At 43.2% G+C, this 22,709-nt stretch overlaps 1 protein-coding gene across 1 annotated transcript in view; it reads left to right on the top strand.

Annotated features, from left to right (window-relative positions):
- LOC137347208 (contactin-associated protein-like 2) overlaps window positions 1-22,709 on the top strand; it is a 1,554,138-nt gene that overhangs the window by 207,548 nt on the left and 1,323,881 nt on the right. The window contains exon 4 of the mRNA XM_068011439.1: window positions 6,107-6,310. Coding sequence (XP_067867540.1) covers window positions 6,107-6,310 — 204 coding nt within the window. The remainder of the gene's footprint in view (window positions 1-6,106; window positions 6,311-22,709) is intronic.

The following is a 22,709-nucleotide window of genomic DNA, read 5'->3' as shown; positions in this document are numbered from 1 at the left end:
CTGGAAACATTTGCATTCTAAGAGACAGTTGCCTGGAGAAGACAATGGAACCATTCCCTGATCCAATTACCCCAAATGGATTTTGATCACCAGATATTGAATGTGTAAAAAGCCAGCATTCCATTACCCCCCCACCCCCCTCACTGAGGGTGTCTGCTCAGATGGAGAATCCACAAAACACAGGAGAGTTTGTTAAAAAAAGAACTGTTCACATGACTAACCAACTGGCCCAGGTTTGGTTTTGAATTTTGTTCACAGAACAGTTTGAGTTAGACAGCAATTTGAAGACAAAAGGGAAGGAATGTCTCTCCCTAATGCTCTCTCTCTCACGAATCTCCAGATCCACTGAAGCCACTTAAACCTCAAGAGAGAAGACTCCTACATCAAAACAAGTTTGAAAGCGTGCACTGAGCCCCAGCGAAATGGCAAGATTTAACTGCAATTAAAGACTCTACATCGAACTCAAAAGACAGTAAATGAACTCCAGCTATTGCTTCAAACTTTTCCCCTTTATTCTTTCTCCTCTTCTATCTCTCTCTCTCTCTCTCTCTCTCTGTTTATCGTGTATGCATACTAGCATGGTCATGTCGCATATTAGTAGTAGTTTTAACCAAATTAGAGTTTTAAGGTTAATAAACTTACACCTGTTGTTTAAATCTAAGAAAATCTGTCTGGTTGATTTCTTTGCCACTACAATTGGAGACCAGTGAACAAGGATTCACTGAGGGGGAAGCTAAAACATGGTGTTTTAAAAATTAAACCCTGTTACGATCAAACTAGAAAAAGGCTGAGAGGGAACCCCTAGACCCCTATCTCATTTGGTCGTAACATAGTGGACTGTGAATTGAGATCAAGAGACACAAGAAATGTGCAGGTCTTTTGAGAGAGAGCTAGAGAGAGTGGCTGGTGAATAGCCACAAGATTATATCATGGTTGTGGTCTCTGGAACAGAGATACTACCATTTACATCAGATGGAGTGTAACAGGAAGATCCCAAATTCTGCTTTGCTTCAAGAAAATTAGGTCACTGGGATTGATAATCACACATTAGGGTCAAAATTATTCCACCAGCCCCATGCTAAATAGGGAAGGGAAGAAAAAGAAAGAACAGCTAGCATTAAATAGTGATTTTCATGACTTCAGCGTGTTCCAAAGCACTTCACAGCCAATGCAATACTTTTTTGTTACTATTGTAATCTAGTCAAACAGGGCAGCCAAATTTCAGACAGCGAGGTGCCACAACCAGCAGTTTTTAATGCTTTTTATTTGTTCATGGGATGTGGGCATCGCTGGCAAGGCCAGCATTTGTTGCCCATCCCTAATTGCCCTTGAGAAGGTGGTGGTGAGCTGCCTTCTTGCACTGCTGCAGTCTTTGGGGTGTAGGATAACCCACCCACAGTGCTGTTAGGAAGGGAGCTCCAGGACTTTGACCCAGCAACAGTGAAGGAATGGTGATATAGTTCCAAGTCAGGATGCTGTGTTATTTGTAGGGGAACTTGTTAGTGTTCCCATGTGTCCACTACAGTGCAAGCTAGACAGGAGTGGTAAATGTTTAAAAAAAAAATCAGGTTTTAATAGTTTAAGGACGGGAAGAATGAGTAAGAAAGGATGAAGAGTGGACAGAGATTAAGAGATAATTTTACATAGAGGTTTGTCAGGCTGGCAAATGCACTATCAGAGTCAGTGATTGAAACTTTTCAACATTTAAGAATAGGTTAGCTAGGTTGGAGGAAGGACAGATAAAGTATCCACCAACACCGCCCTCCCAACAGCCCCCCCCCACCCCCACCACCACCACCCCACCAACAAAGCCCACAGGAACTCCCATGGAAGACTGGGACCTAGTGTAAGAGGGATCCAGCATACATTCTAGCCTTTCCAGCACATTCCAACTGAAGGAACAGAAGTGAACCAGATTGTTGGCTCCAAAGGGTCCCAGTAACCATGATGAATGTCGAAGTTAATGAATCCTGATGTTGGTTGGCATTGACTTATCTAAAAAGCAAAAGGTGGGGCCCACTTTGGAGACAGAGATTTTTTCACAGTGCTGAATCATCTTCCTTCTTGAAGCAGTCAGTCCAAATTAATCTTTTCTATGAACTCATTGTGAGTAAATTTAACTCCCAAGAATGGATGCTTTTGGGTTGAGTGAGAAGGTAAAATTTGAAAAATTTTGAACACAACCCGAACCTGTATTGAACCTGTCTACTTTCAGTTTTAACAGAAATGGGACAAGAGGCAGGCAACCAATCCACTCTCAAGAGATGGTTTGGTCCGCAAAAGCTTTTAAGGAGGCTGCGCTCCCTCATTTTTAAAGGTTCTTTTTAATTTTAATGTATTTTGGCTGGGTTTCCTGAGATAACTTCCAGGTAAAAGGAGACAAGCAGGGCCAGACCCATAAGGTAAGTGCATTTAAAGCATTGCTTGTGGGCCAGAAGAAGCAGGAGTGTTCCCCCCCACCCCCGCCCATCCCCCGCCAAACCCTAGTCTAACACAAGCTTACCTGCTTCCCGCCCCGCAATTGCCATCGCCCCCAGCAATCTCTCCCAGCCTCCACGCTTTAATCAGCCTCCCAAGCCATGATCTCTTACCCTCCACCACCAGCGCCCCCATCACAATCTCTCCCCACATCTGACCACAATCTCTCCCTCACTCTCAACCTGGGGCAGGATTTTCCTCCGGGCTTCTGAACCCCACTGTCGGGCCAAAATGTGGGTCAGAAACTGCCCTGTGTGGGGAAGCAGTCACTCTTTTTGATTTCCCCCAGTGGCCAATTAATAACCAGAGGGCAGGGTCGCTATCCAATTAAGGATGGCAGGTGGGTTCTTGAAACCGGAAGGCCAATCAGAGACCTTCCAGCTTGAAAGGAGCAGCAGACTCTGATGGTAGGTAAGTAAGAGAGAGAGGGTGCTTCAAAATGGAAGCACCCTATCTCCAACTTCTTTAAAGTTTAAATTTTAAAAAATGGCCTTTGCAGCCAGGCCACCATTGTGGGAGATCCCCTCTACAGTGTGTCCTGTAGCTGCTGCAGCACCCAGGCAGGCAGGGAGGATCTCTAGGCCTGCCTGGAGTACTGACCCCCCAGTCTGCTACCGGAAAACTGCCTCTAGATGCCTAAACTGGTCCTGTCGCCTGCAGGAGGCTCCTCTTCTTCCGCCTCCTGCTCCTTCCCCAATGAGCTGTCTTCTTCTAGGGCCTCACTGTCCTCAAGGCCCACACCTCTCTGAGGGCCATGTTATGAAGAGCACAGCAGACCACCACAATGACCAAGATCCTTGCAGGAGGATATTAGAGGTACCACCCGACCGGTCCAGGCACCAGAACCACATCTTCAGAAGCCTGATGGTTTGCTCAGTGGTTGTCCTACTGAGCAGGTTCCATTGTTTGTATTAGCTCTGTGACTCTGTCTGGGGGTTCTCGTAGAGGAGTCAGTAGCCATATTTTCAAGGGAGAAACCTTGTCACCTGGGATTCATCCAGGCACTTTGGGGGTTGGAGTGAAGATACGAGGCAGCCTGGACTGGTGGAGGAAGAAGGTGTCATGGCAGCAGCCAGGAAAGCGAGCACACACATGCAGAAAGCTCTTGTTGTGGTCGTAGACCAGTTGAACATTGAGAGAGTGGAAGTCCTTCCTGTTGATGAATGTGACTGGCTATTTGCTGGGTGCATTGATGGCCACTTGGGTGAAATTGATGATGCCCTGCACTTGGGGGAATCCACCAATGGCAGTGAAACCCAATGCCCTCTGTCCCTGCGAGGCCAGGTCTTTCGTGAAATAAATGCATTGTCCAGCTCTGGGAAAGAGGGCATAATTGACCAGCGAAATGCAATATTGTGCAGCTGTTTGCAAGACACCACTGAGATCCACAACTGATCCTTGGAAGGAGCCAGAAGTGAAGAAATTCAAGGCCACAATGACTTTGACGGCTACTGGCAGTTTATGGCGACCAGTTTTGCAAGGTCTTTGGCCATGAGGTCACGGATGTCTGTGACCATCTGCCTGGAGTGTCACAGTCTCCTGTGGCACTGGGTCATGGTCACCTCCAGGTGGCTCCATCTTCGGTGATTGATCCTGTGGTGGGGGTATGGCCTCTGTTGCCTTCCTGCCTCTTTTTCCTCTCACATATCCACCTTCTGCTTGGTGTTCTTCCCTTCCTACAGGGAGTATTGTCCCTCATCGCCACTGGGCCCAAAATCTGACAGCTGTGCCCCCATTACCAGCTGCAGCCTTCATTTTGGACAGATGATCATCTAATTGTTGTTGGCGGCCTTGACCCCTGCTCTTCTGCCCACGTGATGCCGGGGGTGATGACCCTGTTCAATGCCCACCACCTGTGCAGCGCCAGGAGCACCTCCTTACCAAATGCTGAGTCCCGCTGTGCCCCACTGACCCTCTTAAGGGACCGGGGTGATGCTCTGGGGCAGCCATGACTCGCTCCCCACTCTGTACCTACCTCCCTTCAGCAGATCTGCTACTGACACCTCCTGAAACCTGCGCCTCCCCTTCAAAATGTCCCACTCCCCCTTCAACAAACTCTTAACAAGCTTTTTAAATACTTTAATTACCTTCAACTGGGAGGAAAGCAGGATCCCTGCCCCACCCTCCCCCCACCCTGGTTAACATTGCTGGTGTCGGGAACGGCATCCTGTAATTGACACACCAGCCACTCTGGTACTTTTGCCTCTTCCCCCAGCTCCCCACCTCCATTCCCAACTTTGTGGGGGGGGGGGGTGGGGGGGCCTGAAAATTCAGCCCCTGGTTCAGACTTTGCATGCCTCATTAAGGATTCTTCAATTTGACTGTTTAAAGAGACACACCGCTGTTTCCCCTGCTCACACAGGTTCCAAATCTCCTGTAGAGGACATGGTACTGTCTTGGATTTCTAATCACCACAAGTTACAGTGCAAAAGCCTGTGGGCAAGCGTAAGTGTAATGAATGGCTGGTGCTGTTCATTCACCACTGACTACAAAATTTGGGCCAATACATAATAAAATGGCATAGAGTAGCACGTGTGAAGTGCTGCACACAAAACAGAGGAACTGCATCAAATTACCCAGTTCACCAAACATAAATTGAAATAAGACCTGACGAGTTGAGCCTGTGTAATGTCAAATATTAAGGTTCTGTACAGCAGTAAGTTTTAAATTGGTATTGATTGTATTAGAGTTGTATCCTGTGGCTGGATTTTACCAGCCCTCTAGAGATGGGTTGGGAGGTGGGGGGGGTGGTGGGGGGTGGGGGGTGGTAGGTGGGTGCATAAAATGGTGGTGGGGGGGGTGGGGAAGGTGGGGGGTTGAGTGTCCATCGCCTTCCTGATGCCATGGAATTTTACCAGGCAGAGTAGGTCAAGGACGGCCTTCCTGCCCAGAGACTAATTGAGACCCTTAAGCCAATTAATTGCCACTTAAGGGCCTTTCTCACCTCCACTGGTATTTTACTAGTAGCGGGGTTGGGGGGTGGAGGGTTGGGTGCGGTGGTGGGGTTACCCTTGCCACATGGGGAAGGCCACCCAGTCAAAACAGTAAAGCAGTGAAGCAGTAAAAGATCTCGCTGTGGGCTTGGGTGGAGGGGGCCCTTCTCATTCAGGCATTTGTAGCCCGTGGAGGGACCCCTGGTGGCAAGGGCCTCCCCCACTGAAAGGCCACCTCTGCCTTCATTAACAAGCCACTCCCCCCACCCCTTGCCAGGGCTGGCTGAGTGGCCCCGGCGAGCCTGACCCCACTTACCTTAATTGCAGGGGCACCTCCATGGCTCCTATTCTGGACCTCCTACAGTACCAGCACCAGCAGTGGTCACTGTGGGGCAGGATCTTGTCCCTTAAAGGGGATGGCACCCAAATGGTGGGCAGTTAATTGCCTGTCTGCTGTTGAATTCGGCTGGGGGCTGAGAAACAGCTGAGATAGGATTGCACTCCGCTTTCTGGCCTGTCGCCAAGATTGCTGCAGCCGAAGTAAAATTCAGCCCCTGGTCTTTTCTCAAGATGTCGTTATACTACAGTTAGCACTCCTTTGGCTATTGAGTTGTCTGTAACAGCATTTTGTTACAAGCTGTTTATAGTTTTCCTATTTTGTGCATACTAAATACCTTTTGTTTCTGTGTTTGCAGGGGCAGATGTTATCAACTTTGATGGCTACAGTCCATTGTCCTATATGTTTAGAAATAAGAAAATGAAAACCTTAAAGGATATTATTTCACTGAAGTTTAAAACATCTGAGAATGAAGGTGTTATATTCCATGGAGAAGGACAGCAAGGAGATTACATAACGCTTGAAATCAAGAAAGCAAAGTTGGTTCTTCGTGTGAACCTAGGTAATCTACATTTCATCTGAATTTTTTTGCAATAATCAACATCACTGCAACATTTGTTTTAGTTTCTGTATTAGAAAACACTAAATAGAAAAACTTAATACTGCATTATGTATAAATCATATGTTTGCTGGGAATCGAGGGGCTGCTTCAGGCAACCCAGAAATTTTTAATTGTTACAAATCCTTCACTTGTTTCTACCAGTAAGCTAAATAATCAAATACGTGTATGTGGAGCAAAAGAATATGGAGGATTGTCGACAGGTGAGAATGTCACCATGAAATGAGGGTGGGTTTGGAAGATATTCTCAAAGTGATGTTACATCTGTGCCACACTGTTTAAGTCACAAGTCATTTTTTTTCCTCTCGATTTTGTAATCCTCGAAAACCTGGATAATTCAATATTCTGTGACAGCCCCGATTTTAAGTCCAGCTGTAAAACTCTAGAACTATGGGTGGAAACACAGGATAATGATTGGTGATGAACTACAAAGCAGTGAATCAACTGAGCACCTCTGATGATGTTGTAAACTCTTGACAGTTTGGTTTCAATCATTTATCAATAGCAGCACCAGTGGAACGCTGAATTATTGTTTTGAACACACTCCCAGTCACTTTTTGTTTTTTGTGTTATGCGATCCATGTTATAAATGCTGAGTATCTTACCTTTATACTGAATACAGTAAAAACATTGTGAGTTGTGTGACACAGCAAAAGGGTAATAAAGCTGTAATCATGTTGAATCTGAAGGTAAATTTGTCGCAGATATTCATGCAGCTGATGATTTGTTAGATTGTCATATTGACTTTATCAGACAATATCATTTAAGGCCTGAATCTCTAGCTCAGTGGTGAAAGCAAAAATGGTGATAACAGTTAGCAACCAGTCTGGCACAGTTTTTTCAGACTGGATATCAGATTAGACCGAAGAATTCTCACTTCTGAATCTAATAGATGATGCAATATTAAAGGGCACAGAGAGATATTTAAATGCTATGTGTAATAGTAGATGCAACAAATAAAAGAGACTTTATAGAGGTCAAGAAATGATAAATGGGGGTTATAAAGGCAGTCAGTGAGGACAGAAATAATTCATATCTTGTTATATCACTGTGTTACATGTTCCTCTAGGAGGTATAATGTAATGGGTAATAAACATACTTCATGAATAGTAGCTAAAGATGAAGTTTCAGAAGACCCAAGAGTGTAAGGAGGCTTGATGATGAACATGTCCAACTAAGCAAATCAGCAATCAAAAAGCCAATACAATATTGAAATTTATAGCCACGACAGTGCTTAAAATTTGGCAGGAGGTACCTGAGAGGTGATCTTATAGAATTGCATATCCATTTCACCACCAAATATTAGTGTCCTCTATATCATTCATGTGCAATAACACTAAAATTGAATGCATAATAATAACGATATAATTACTGGAAGTTTATAATTAAATAATTTGCTGTTGGTTGATGGACATATCTTGAGTGTATGTTACAAAATTATGGTGTGTCAGAGGAAATGTAACTAGTACAAGGGTCTTTGCCATAGTTGCCAGGTTAACTTTGTTAGACATTTGTGAATAGGCTTGTTTGTTTTATTCCTATTGGGTATTTTACTTCTCATGTCTAAATTACCATAGGGATGTAATTTTATTTAACAAATTGACCTGATGAGATATTTATTTGAATATTGCTGAAAACAGCGACATTTTGTCGAAGCTTTTCATCTTGCACTCATCAGGACAATTTGCAAGAATACCAATGTAAGGGAAAGCAACAAATTTATACTGTATGAGAAGAGAGTGCTGATTGGTTGGCAAGTAGACTCTGATTGGTAGAGGCTTTGCCATGGAGAATGCACCAGTTTATGGTGACTGACAGTTACCTGCCAAACTTTGTTTGAAATTTAAACCAAACAGCTTGACTCTTGTCAAGGAATTGCCCTGAGGAATGAACCAGTGAATTTTTTTTTAGAGATACAGCACTGAAGCAGGCCCTTTGGCCCACCGAGTGTGTGCCGACCATCAACCACCCATTTATACTAATCCTACACTAATTCCATATTTCTACCACATCCCCACCTGTCTCTATATTTCCCTACCACCTACCTATACTAGTGACAATTTATAATGGCCAATTTACCTATCAACCTGCAAGTCTTTTGGCATGTGGGAGGAAACCGGAGCACCCGGAGGAAACCCACGCAGACACAGGGAGAACTTGCAAACTCCACACAGGCAGTACCCAGAATCGAACCCGGGTCGCTGGAGGTCCGGTGAGGCTGCGGTGCTAACCGCTGCGCCACTGTGCCACTTATTTTGTTTAGCTGAAACAGACGCAATGTGTGTACATGTTCTTTCTGTCTGCAAAGAACAGGGCCCTCTGTATTAATATATGGAGCTTCTAAACGCGCAAATGCGCCATACTGCAACCTCGACTGACAATCTTAAATTGGTTGTTAACGTAATTCTTAGCACACTGAGGATTATTTAGCAAAAGTTGTCCAATTGCAGAATCACATCTGATGTTGGACACTGTGTTTTGAGTTTTGCAAGCACGGGCTGCTTGTTTTTCCAACATAATATGAATATTTTTTATTGTGAACTTTCTATTTCAATTAAAAATATAGTATTAGGATGACTAAACTCAGTAGTCTCCAATCTTGGATAGTATGTGTGTTAGAAATATAGAATGTGTTATACGATGTAATACAATATAAAGTATTTTTAAAATTTAATTATATAATATTGTTACGACCGAGCACTGACATTTCTAGTTCCACTTCTCCACAGGTCACACATATATTTCAATGTGTATGCAGTTACCGATATGGTCAATCATAGACTCTACTCTTTATCTCAGAATAAAATACACCAACCAGGTTTCTTTAATAAACAACAAAATTATCAGTTTATTATCAAATAAGTCTTAATGAGTAACAAAGCAAAGCATTAACACACAGATTGAAATATGAAAGTTCCCTTTTACCTTAGATGCACGCACACACACACACGTTAACTGAAAAAAATTAGATTTTCCCTTTAGAGCTCTGTTACAAAAGAAAGACCAAAAAGAATACTTTGGCCAAATACGTGCTAATTCTTGAAGGAAAAAAGAGAAGATACGGAAATATGTCAGTTGTCCCTTTTTTGGTTTGGTGTGCCAAAGACACATAGATGGCTATAACTGGAATCTCTCTAGAACAGTTCTTTTCAGGCAACGTTGAGGATCAGTTTGGAAGGCTTTCCAGGAGAAATGTGGCATCAGGAATTTCTGGCAGGCCTTTCAGCAGGAATGCAGTATCAGTTTCTCTATTTCTTACACTTACTTCTAAGAGGTTCTCAAAGAGATGGAAAAACTGGCAGGCTTTTCAAAGACATGGAAAAGGCTGAGTTGGGGTTTTGCCCTTGGCAGGTTGATTCTTAAACTCCTTTCAAAACACTGTCCAAACCCCAACTGACTGTCCAAAGCGAAACCAAAAACAATATCTCAAGAGTCAAGCCTCCTGAGCCCCATAAATTTTGAGCTGTCACTTCTCTGTAAACATCTTCTCCAAGTCAAAAAGGCCCTGCTGGGTATCTTTCTGAAGACAGGTGACTTCCAGTAAGGGTTGTTTACAAACCAAGTCCAAAAGACCTTCTGAAGACCTCTTTTAATGGCCCCCAATGAAAAAAACATTCATGGAATCCTTTTCAGTATTCCCAAATAAAACAATGTCCATAATTCTAAAATACATAAGTCCTCAAAAAAACTTACAAAAAATATAGTAGCACCATCAAAACAATCTATTAAATTTTCATTAGACTTTCCATCGCGACGTCACCGAGGAAGATTTCTTGGACATTTATTGATCATTGGAATGCATCAGATAACGTATTTCCCATCATCTGTGCCTTAATTTGAACTGTTTAAATTGCGATGATGCATTAACATCAAGAACATTTATATATAAAATAACTTTAACATAAAAATCTGTCTTACAAATAGGTGGAAGGAAAATGGGTGCCAGGTAAGAAAGGAATAGAACCATAGAAAGGTTATGGCACAGAAAGAGGCCATTCAGCCCATTTTGTCCGCGCCGGCTGAAAAAAAACTAGCCGTGCCCTTTCTAATCCCACCTTCCAGCACCTGGGCCGTAGCCTTGCAGGTTACAGCACTTTAGGTGCAGGTCCAGGTACCTTTTAAATGAGTTGTGGGTTTCTGCCTCCACCACCAATCCGGGCAGCGAATTCCAGACACCCACCATCCTCTGGGTTTAAAAGTTTTTCTTCATGTCCCCTCCAATCCTTCTACCAATCACCTTAAATCTGTGCCCCCAGTAATTGACCTCTCCGCTAGGAGAAACAGATCCTTCCTCTCTGCTCTATCTGGGACCTCATAATTTTGTACACCTGAATTAAGTCATCCCTCAGCCTCCTCTGTTCTAAGGAAAACAACCCTAGCCTGTCCAATATTACCTCATAGGTGCAATTTTCAAACCCAGGCAACATTATTGTAAATGTCCTCTGTCTTTTCTCCAGAGCAATTATGTCCTTCCTGTAATGTGGTGACAAGAATTGTATGCAATACTCCAGCTGTGGCCTAACTAGCAATTTATACAGTTCCAGCATTACATAATAATAATAGTGATAATAAAAACAAGAAATGCTGGAAATACTCAGCAGGTCTGGCAGCATCTGTGGAGAGAGACGCAAAGTTAACGTTTCAGGTCAGTGACCCTTCTTCAGAACCGCAGAACCGCAGTCCCACCCTTTTTGTTTGTGAGGACATGTCTACACTGTGCCCATAGAATTTCACTTTTGAATGCCTCCCTTTGGTCTGCCACTGATTTTCCTTCGAGTAGCTGTATCCAGTCCACTTTTGCCATATCACCTCTCAGCTTCATAAAATTTGTCTTACCCCAATTCAGAACTTTTATTCCTATTCCATCTTTGTCCTTTTCCATAATAATGCTAAATCTAACTGTATTATGGTCACTATCTCCAAAATGGTCAACCACTGCTATTTCATTCACTTGCTCAGCTTCATTTCCTAAGACTAAATCTAGAATTGCACCCCCTCTCGTTGGACTTGTTATGTGCTGGCTAAAAGCATTCTCTTGAATGCAGTTCAGGAATTTTATGCCCTCTGTGCCCTTCACACTGTTTGTATCCTAGTTAATACTAGGGTAGTTGAAATCCCCAACTATTATTGCCCTATAGTTTTTGCACTCAGAAATTTGCTTACATATTTGTTCTTCTATCTCCCTCTCACTATTTGGGGGTCTCTAGTACACTCCTAGTAGTGTGGCTGCCCCTTTTTTATTTCTGACCTGAACCTATATGGCTTCATTTGATGATTCTTTTTGAATATCATCCTCCTCACAGCTGTAATTGATTCTTTAACGAATAATGCTACACCCCCTCCTTTTTTATCCCCCTCTGTAGCCTGCCTGAAAACTCTGCATCCAGGAATGTTGAGCTACCATTTTTGCCCCTCTTTAAGCCAAGTTTCCATCATAGCAATGATATCATACTGCCATGTATCTGTTCCCTCAGCTCATCAGCTTTATTTGCTATGCTCCTTGCATTTAAATAAATACCTTTTAACACTGCCAAATTCCTGTGCTGTACACTTTTTAACCTTTGCTTCTTTTGTCTTTCAGAGTCACTCGGTAATTTTCTGCCTCCTGTTTCCTGCTCTGAATTTGTCCTGTCTGAAACTGCCCTCAGGTTCCCATCCCCCTGCCAATCTAGTTTAAACCAACCACAAAAGCACTAGCAAACCTTCCTGCAAGGATATTCGTCCTGGTCCTGTTCAGGTGTAGACCGTCCGGCTTGTTTAGGTCCCACCTTCCCCAGAACCGATCCCAGTGTGTACATGGCCTTGGGAGTAATCCAGAGATTGCTACCTTTGAGGTCCTGCTTGCTAATTTCTTTCCTAGCTCACTAAACACAGCCTGCAGGACCTCATCCCTCTTTCTTCCTATATCGTTGGTACCAATGTGGACCACGACCTCTGGCTGTGCACCCTCTCCCGTCAGAATGCCCTGTAGCTGTTCGGTAATATCCATGACCCTTGCCCCAGGGAGGCAACATACCATCCTGGAATCACATTTGGAAGCACAGAAATGCCTGTTTGTTCCCCTAACTATAGAATCCCCTACCACTATTGCTCTCCTGTCTTTTTCCCTCCCTCCATGCACAGCTGAGCCACCCCTGGTGCTCTGGTCATGAATCTCCCTGCACTCTCCAGAGGAACCTTCTCTCCCATCAGTGCTGAGAACTGAATACTGTTTAGAAATTATGATGCCCTCTGGAGATTTCTGCACGACCTGCCTTGTCCTTCTTGTCTGTCTGGCAGCCAGCCAGTCCCTCTCTGCCTACACTCTCTTAAGCTGTGGGGCGAGCACCTCCTGAAATGTGCTATCCACGTATCTCTCATCCTCGTGAATGCACCTCTGTGACACCAGTTACTCCTCGAGTTTCAAGATTCGGCACTTGAGTTTTTGCATTTGGTTGCACTTTCAACACATGTAGTTGTCTAGGACATGGGTACGGTCCTGGAGTCCCCACATGGCACAGGATGTGCATTCGACAGGTGTGAGCAGCCCTGCCATGCCTCAAATTATTTATTTACTGCACTAAAATTGGAAGTTAAATAAACAGATTAAAATGGTTATAAATAGAACGAAAAAAAAGTAACCACCTACCGTCTACTGATATTTTAGCTTCTGCTTCATAGATAGTCTTAGATGTTAGAGAAAAAATAAAGATCAGCAGAAAAAAGAAAATAAGAAACTAAGAAAAAGCCCAATAGATATTCACCGACTAGCTCCCTGTGCCTCGCTGCTCTCTCTCCTTCTCACATTGTTTGTAGCTCCAAAGTCTCACCCAGCCAATCACCTGCCTGCTTCCCTGTGATGTCACACCTCAATTTTTATTTCCGAACACCGGCAGACTGGTGGCAGCGGCAGCTAGCTCCCCCCCTCGTGTTGATTCCTGGTGAACTCTCCCACTCGCTCACTCTCTCTCTCTCTCTCTCTCTCTCTCTCAATTAAATTAAATTTATTTTTCTTAATTAATTTATAGTTCCCCTCCTTACTGAACTCCCTTCTTCATACTCTCTGCAGTCAAGCAGCACTCAGAGACCCCTGAATTTATACTGTCTGAAAACAATGGTGAATCAGCTTTGCTAGAGCTCAGAAACCAGTTTAAGGTAGCTGCCTAATTAACTAGCTACAGCTACTCTGAGAGCTTGTTTATCCCTGTTTAAAACTGTAAGAAACTTAAATTTCCTCCTTAACAGTAATTTTAGTTCATTGCTAAATTTAAACAAAACACTGGACTCGAGAGGTTAAGCCTTAAAATGCTTCATTTACCAACTCCCTTCTTCACACTCAGTGCAAATAGATTAACATTTATATTTGGCAATTCTGTTGAAAGGTCATCAACCTCAAAGCTTTCACTCTGTTTCTTTCTTCACAGATGCTGCCTGACTAGCTGATTATTTCCAAATTTCTGGTCCTATTTCAGATTCCCAGAATCTGCAGTATTTTGCTTGTTTTAGGAATAGATTAGGGTTGTTTAAGAATATGTCACTCCTCCTAGTAGTGTTCTCTATTGTGGATGGTCTGCAGTTACAAGTTTAACTATTGCTCTCTGATACCAAATGCACAGGTTTATTGTTCTCTGAAGCATTCCTTTAAGATTATGAGTGAATTATGGAAAATAAATACTGTTAAATTATTCATATGGGAAATAGAACTGAGAATAGTTTCTGGTCCACTGAAATTTCATACAGAATTATCTTTTCAGCTATGAAAAAGGTTGGACTTGTGGAATAATGTATAATGGCGGGACGTATTAAATGAATTAACTACTGCCATCCCCCATTCCCACACACTCAATCTGACCACAGAGAAATCGCACTGAAACGCTCAATTAACTAACTGCAAATGTCATTCCTGAAGTGTCTAGAAGGAAAGCCACTGTTCTGATCACTAATGATGTCTGTGTAACAATGTGTTAATCATTTTTGCAATGAAATATGGTGCAATGCTGGAGAGTGTGAGCATTATTGAGCATGTCATGTTTTGAAGTCCCCTTGAGAAAATGTACGTATTAACAATTCACCCCTACATGGTTTTTTTCCAGAGGATGTCTAGAAGTCAGAAACTTGAAGGATTTCTATCTTTCCCAGTAGAATTTTGTGTTTCATTATAATAAAGGCATGCACATGATCCAGTGACTTTCCAAGTTAAGCTGTTTAACTTTCTTAATTGAACAGCAGAAAAATGATGAATCAGCACTTTCACCCTATTCTTTATTGTAACTATTTAATTATATTTGCACTAGAAATCTGCTAAAATCTGATACATTGAATGAAATAAAAATAATCTGAGTCATTGGTCCAATTTAGGCCTATTTAAAATAGAGTAATTTGATGTCTGCCTTTGCAGCAACAGAGTCTATTGTTACATCAATTCCATTAAAAAAATCAATAGAAGAATAAACTGCACTGATGCTGTATTAAATTTACACCTTTCTCTTTGACATCTAGCTTCAGAAATGGTGATGCCATCAATATTCGGAGGGAGCAGATCAATCAAATTGATTTAGTTTTAGCTGTACATAGAAATATTTTAAGAGATTGTGTTAGGCAGAATCTGGACACCAAATCGCAAACATTTTAATGATTTTAGTTCACACTAAAAACTCCTTTAAACAGGTAAATTTAAAGCGTATTATTTGCAATATTTTACCATAAATGCTAAGTGTAACTAACTGCTACAAAAATTTGATCTGACAGGTACCTATTCTAATTCATTTTAATTCATCCTTGAAGTTGGTTAATGAGGAGAAGGAGGGGCAGCACATTGTGCAGAGATTAATCCTCAAGTACATTTTTACACAGACATATTGAACCTAATTATTATGCAAGATCTAGAAATAAAAACTTGTCCATTGATTTCCATTATCAATCATTGTTTTGTCCTGTGAGTACACCACACATTTTATTTTCCAGGTTTGAACAATTCTTTAAATTTTTTTATGATTTCATTATGTGATGTCCAGCCATATGATGAATCTCAGCATGCATACACATGGGGCCAGAATTTGCGGGAAAAATAGCAGTGAGAAAAAGCACATGCATTATCAGCAGGTGAAAATGAAGTATTTTGTGGTGAGGAAGAGATACACCTTGAGTTGCAAACCACCACTGTTCTTATGTTAGCATCAGAAAAACGAGGTGAAGAGGAAACATTACAATGACCTGCTTAGGTCTGGCAAGGTGTGTCCAAAGATGGACCCAGATGGCATGCCTCCTGGTCAGCAGTCACCAGAGTGCAAAAGAGAGGGGTATCCTGAGGTTGCATAGAGTTCTCCTGACCATAGGAGAGATGTGTACTCAGGAGCATTGATGACCCATAAGCATAGATCGAAACCTTAGTGTTATTGGACAATAGGCTATAGTGAAGACTGCAACATCTTATGCGAATGAAAAGCTGCAAGTGGTGAGGGAGAGAGGCATTGTCCGAATGGCATCTTTATTCACCTCGCAGGCCAAATGGGAGAACAACACCAGAGAGAGTGAGAGGGCATGCTTGAAGGGTGGGATTACTCAGCTCGTGCCACTTTTGAGGTGCTGACCCTTGATCTGGCCAGAATGGCAAGCCGCAGGGACATTGGAGTTGGAGCAGCAAGAATCCATCATAGGCAGGGTGGAAAGGACTCAACATCTCCAGATTCAGGGGATGAATTCCAATCTTCTCCATGCAATGAACAGTCAATGCATAAGCTGTCATCTCATTATTTTAAGCAGCAGAAGCTTGTTGATTGTGCCGATTTCTCACGACCACCGCCCCTTATGTCTCCCACAGGGTCAGCTGGAGACAGAGGGAGCTTACACATCACCAACATGTTCTGGAGGAGTGAGAAGTGATATAAACATAGGAGTCTGCACCATCACATTTTTCTTGTGCTCCCTCTACCAGCACAAACATTCACACCTTGGTGGGTCCTCACACAGTATAAGAGATAGTGGCACAGGGTGAGGCACACATCATGCCAGAGCAGGAGGATACTGGGGAGGTAGAGTTGGCTGTGGCCAATCCCCCTTGGAGGACACAGGACAGGCCCAGCCCTGTTCAGCAGGGCGGAAATGCAGAGCCTCAGGAGTCACAAAACAGGTAGCTCTACCTGGAGAATCAACATGAGATGCTTGTCCACATGTCGGAGCCCATTCATTTCATGTGCTCCACAATGTCTCTGTGCTTTGAGCACATTAGCTCCTCCATTGAGAGAGTGGCCAACCCCATGGAGAATCATGCAGCATCACTCAGAGTGGATGCAGGAACAGCGCACTGACATGCACAGAATGCATGCCACAGTCAGTAGTATTGATCAGTCAGTGGGGCGAAGAAGCAGGGAGTAGATGCCAGTTGCATACCAGCTGGTGGTTTCCTCTAGTGATCAAGAGTGCCATGAAAGGACTGAGGAGGTGACAGATGGTGATGAGGGTGCCACCCCTCACAGGACTTTTTCATCATCATCCACCTCCATGACCCACCCCTCTGACAGATGAAACATCTGTAGAGTAAAGCCCTGTGACAGAGGCTGCCCCTGCAGTGATGGTGCCCCCCGGCGCCTCCACAATGAGGCCGGCCGCCAAATGCATCTCAGTCCCAAACAGGCACCAGCGAGCAGTCTACCTCCACCTCATCCTCAGCCACACAGGGTGCAACTCAAAGGAGTGGCTATGAGCGGAGGCCACCGTATCAGTGATGTTACTTTGAGGGTCACTTGGGTGTTTCTGTTATAAATGATATCAAACTGTTAAGCAATAAAGCACTGGGAATGTTGTTGCACTAAGGCAGATTTTGTGTGTTTCTATTTCATCATGGTGAAAGGCAGGAAAATGGAAAATAATGGTTAGCAAAGCAAAATAGTGCATTGGGGAAGAATGTGTCAGGTGGAGACTCTGGAGTCTTGCACTGTTTATCCCATCGGAAGGTTGCTGACTTTTGTTCTTAATGGATACTTTCTCTCACTCAGATGACGGAGAATCTCATCTCCAAATGTCCTGCAGACGAAGTCTTGCTGAGGTGAAATGTATCTGTATCAGAGTGACCCGAGCATTCCTGTCATCTGATAAGCTCTCCGCCTCCTGAACCTACCACAGCAACATCCCTGCAAAGCATGCGGACCTTTCTCCAGTTCTCCTTCAGCCACTTCCTCCTCGTTTTCCTCTTCCTCCACCTCTTCCTCCTCCAAGGAGCTGTGCCGTTCCAATGCTTCACCCTCTTCAAGGTCGACACCACTCTGGAGGGCCATCTCTGGAGAGTGCTGCAGACTAGCACAATGTGCAAGACCCTTGAGGGAGTGTACAGGAGAGTGCCACCCAACCAGTCAAGGCATGTGAACGTCATCTTCAGGAGGTTGATAGCCTGCTCAGTGATGACTCGTACTCAGGTGGCATTGGTTGTAGTATGTCTCAGCCTCCGTGAAAGAGTAGCACACCAGAGTCATCAGCCATCTCCTCACAGGATAAGCCTTATCCGCTAACAGCCATCCATGGATTTACGATGGCTCTATGAAGAGCTGTGGCACCTGTGATTGTCGCAGGATAAAGGCACTTGAGGGAATCTGGCGATTGAGGCAAATCCCACTGCCCTTAGCCTGTGTATCACTATCCACCTTGAATTCAATGTGACCGCTGCCCTCTTGAATAGAGCATCCTTCACCTTTGTGATACAGTTATGTGCTGCTGCCTGTGAGATGCCACTAATGTCTACTGCTGCTCCTTGGAAGGAATCAGTTGCAAAAAGCTGCAAGGCCATTTTTTTTTTATTCGATCATGGGATGAGAGCATCGCTGGCTAGGCCAGCATTTATTGCCTATGCCTAATTGCCCTTGAGAAGGTGGTAGTGCAGCCACAGGAAGGCCATGCTGATGGTTCCTGCGAATCCTTGGATGACCTTTTACAAAGTCACACAGGTCAGCAACCATCTGCCTGAACAGGTGCAGACCTCTGCAGCAATGATGCTCCGACATCTCCAGGTAGCTTCTCCTTTGGTGGTGGACCTTATGCTGAGGATATCACCTTCATTGCCTTCCTGCCCCTCATTCCTTACCCCTGCATCCCTGTTGCCAGAGGCCTGCCTCTGCTGTTGCAGACACTGCTCCTCATCGCAAGTAATCCAGTCTCAGAGTAGCTCAATCCCATTTCCTGTTATGTCTTTCCTTCTTTTCAATTGGAATGTGAAATATCCACTCTCATGAACCCAAAAGGCCTGTATGCAATAGGACCTGTCCACCCCCCAAAGTCCCCTCCCCCCAAGAATGCCCTTGTTAAGAATGAAGGTAACAGATAACTCTCCTGATGCTGTACGATTGCTTGACTGTGAATGAGGGCCTTCTCTGAGCCTTCCCTCTTCAATGGTGCCTCTTGCTCTCCCACCATTCTGACTCCCTCCCCACTGTATCACCGACTCCTTCTCCCTGTCGTGGTTGAGACCTTGTGTGGAAAATTCTAAACTGGTCCTTAACGAGCTGATGACAAGCTCATTGAGAGCCTTAACTGGCCAGGAAACTATAGGCCAGTCAGCCTAACATCAGTCGTTGGGAAAATGCTAGAGTCCTTTTTAAGGAAGAAATAGCAGGACATTTAGAAAAGCTTAACGCAATCAAACAGAGTCAACATGGTTTTGTGAAAGGGAAATCATGTTTGACAAATTGAGGATATAACGAGCAGAGTTGATAAAGGGGAGCTGGTAGATGTAGTGTATTTGGATTTCCAGAAGGCATTCGATAAGGTGCCACATAAAAGATTATTAGCACAAGATGGGAGCTCACGGTATTGGGGGTAATGTATTCGCATGGATTGAGGATTTGTTAAATCACCGAACACAGAGAGTCGGGATTAATGGGTCTTTTTCAGGTTGGAAAGACATAACTAGTGGAGTGTCACAAGGATCAGTCCTAGGGCCTCAATTATTTTGTCTCTATATTAATGACTTGGAGGAGGCGGCAGAGTGTAATATATCTAAATTTGCTGACGATACAAAAATAGATGGGAGGGTATGTTGTGATGAGGACATAAGGAATCTGCAAGGGGATATGGTTTGGTTGAGTGAGTGGGCAAAAACTTGGCAGATGGAGTTTAATGTAGGAAAGTGTGAGTTTGGTGGGAAGAATCAAAAGGCAGACTATTATTTAAATGGAGAGAGAAAATTCAAAAAAGTGCAGTACAGAGGGATCTCGGTGTTCTTGTGCATGAAACACAAAAAGTTAGCATGCAGGTGCAGCAAGTAATTAAGAAGGCAAATGGAATTTTGGCCTTTATTGCTAAGGGGTTGGAGTTTAAAAATAGGGAAGTTACAACTGTACAGGGTGTTGGTGAGGCTGCACCTGGAGTACTGTGTACAGTTTTGGTCCCTGTATTTAAGAAAGGATTTACTGGCATTGGAGGCAGTTCAAAGGAGATTCACTAGGCTAATTCCTGGGATGAAGGGTTTGACTTATCAAGAATGGCTAAACAGGTTAGGCCTTTATTAATTAGAGGTTAGAATAAGGATTATTGAAATGTACAAGATTCTCAGGGGGCTTGAGAGGGTAGATGTTGAGAAGATGTTTCCACTAGTGGGGGAATCTCAAACTAGGGCACATAGTTACAGAATAAGGGGACACTCATTTAAAACTGAGATGCAAAGGAATTTTTCTTCTCTCAGAGGGTAGTGAATGTCTGGAATTCTCTAACCCCGAGAGTCGTGGAGGCTAGATCATTGAAAGTTTTTAAAGAGGAGGTAGATAGATTTTTGAAATATTGGCAAGTTGAGGGCTATGAGGAACTGGCATGAAAGAGGAGATGAGGTCTGGGGCAGATCAGCCATGATCTTATTGAATGGAGGGGCAGGCTTGAGGGGCCGAATGGCCTACTCCTGCTCCTATTTCCTATGTTATTATGTTATCTATCCTTTTGGGCGGGTTAATTCTTCCCACTCTCCTTGCAGCCTTATAAACTTTGAGTGTGTCGGTTTCACGCCAGGAAACCAGCGAGTTGACACCCGAGGAACAAGGTTAAGTGACCCCCCCTGCCTCCATTCCTGCCCTTACATTTGAATCAAAATCCAGCTCTTTGTGTGCTCTGTAAGAATATTGATAATCAGCCGGCAGACCCAGTGACTAACACTGATGAAGAAATGGCTTGCATTCAGTAGCAAAGTATGATTGCAATCCATGTCAGTCTGGTTCAAGATTACCATCTCTGCAAGGGATAGAATGGGTCCCAGTAGGGAAAAGATCATGTGGAAAGATAAAGCTAAAATAATAGCACTATACACAGGATGTCTTGAATGGGAGAGTGACTGTGCCAAACAGTTGTTGAAGTTGGCAGATGGAGAGAATAGGTTAACATGGCAGCTATAGCTGGTCTAATTATAACTGACTATTATGGGAATTCACACTATGATTCTGAATTGAAGAGAGTTGAAACCAAATTGATGTCTTCATGAAGTTTTATTGCTGGAAGCCTTGCATAATTGCACAGTGGAAGACATATAGAACATCAAAATAAAAGAACTTCTGTTGATCTGCCTTTTTTCTTAATAAACAAAATGGAAAGAGCTTTAAGAATGAAAACACAAATTCAAGTGGCGCTCATGAGATTTTTAGCCCTTTACTGATTATCGTTTGAGCCATGCAAATTACGGCACAATTTTTTTTCTAAGGGATAACAGATATTTTGTTTTATCTCTGAGAAAACTCAGAACATAATGCAAAATTCAATGAATTTGGATTTGTTCTTTCAATATAGTGTGACAAGTTTTTTTCTAACTGTTATTCAGTTACAATTAGGGTTTTCAATTTTCAGCTTTTACTAATTTCCTTCTCGGATCCCACCTCCCCCCAAAATAGAATTATTGGATTTTAAAGTTATTTTAAATCCACTTTTATTATTTTTGCCTGATTTGCTAACTTAACATTTTTATGAGCCTTAAAAGATTCGGCTGTATGTGCAGAAATGCTCTGGGTAGTCTGTCACATTTTCCCTTGGTCTCTCCAGTATTTATACGATTAAGGGGTATTCAAAAGTGCTTTCTCTTTATAACATTACGTTTTTTAAAAATTCTTTCATGAGATGTGGGCATCTCTGGCAAGGCCAGCATTTGTTGCCCATCCCTAATTGCCCTTGAACTGAGTTGCTTGCTAGGCCAATTCAGAGGGCAGTTAAGAGTCAACCACATTTGCTGTTGGAAGGAATCAGATGTAGGTCAGACCAGGTAAGGATGGCAGATTTCCTTCCCTAAAGGGTAATAGTGAACCCGATGGGTTTTTACAACAATTGACAATGGTTTTATAATCATTGGACTAGCTTTTAATTCCAGATTTTTATTAATTGAATTCAAATTTCACCATCTGCTGTGACAGGATTCGAACCCATTGTCATGCTTGGCCCCCACCTGCCAAGAATAAGGCACATTAATTTTGTTACAAACATTGATTTTGTCATGAACATTGATTTTGAACTGTTACTGGAGTGAAGAAAGGACTTGTTAAACAAATCAGCCGTGGCTGGAAAAGACATTTGCATATTAACGGACGGTGATTGGAATGACAAAGGACCATGCCCTGACACATTCAACCCACAATGGACCTTGGTCACCAGGTATTGTATGTTAGAGGAGCATTCCAGAGACTGCTAAGGTGATACAATCCAAGATGTGGTCAGACCAGTTAGTCACATGACTAACCTGCTTGGCAACCTGGGTTTTTCTGAATTGTACAAACAGTTGGAACTCAGAGAATATCTGTTTGCTCCTGGATGGAGAAGATCTCTCCTGTCTGTTCCATCTCTTTCTCACAAGCTCCTGGATCCATTGAAGACACATGAACCCCAAGAGAGAAAAGTCTCCTACAGCGAACAAGGTTTAAGAAAAATACTGGGCCCCAATGAAAAGCAAGGACTCTACAATCACAGATTCTACAGTGAGCTCAAAGAACCGTAACAAAAACTCTCCAGATATTGCCTCAAACCTTTCCATGTTATTTTCCTTCTGCTCTTTTCTGTCTCTATTTGCATGTATGCATCACATATGCATGCTAGCATGGGCACATCATGTATCCACAGGCCTCAACTGAATTAGAGTTTAAGTTCAAGTTTAATAAATTTCAACTTTTCTTCTTTAAACTTAAAAAAGCTGTTTGTGCTGGTTTCTTTGCCTTATAATTGGAAAGCGGTGAACGAGGATTCACCAAGGGGGTACTAAAAAAACACGTTGTTTAAAATTAAACCCTGTTACAGTAAGACCAAGTAAAGGCTGAGAGGGACCCTTAGACACCTTTCTCAGCTGGTCGTAACACCATGGCCCCAGAGCATTAGCCCAGGTGTCTGGATTACTAATCCAGTGACATTACCACTATGC

Source organism: Heterodontus francisci, chromosome 2 (genome assembly GCF_036365525.1).
Source record: "Heterodontus francisci isolate sHetFra1 chromosome 2, sHetFra1.hap1, whole genome shotgun sequence".
Classification (NCBI taxonomy): Eukaryota; Metazoa; Chordata; class Chondrichthyes; order Heterodontiformes; family Heterodontidae; genus Heterodontus; species Heterodontus francisci.
This window is presented reverse-complemented; position numbering and strand designations above follow the sequence as displayed.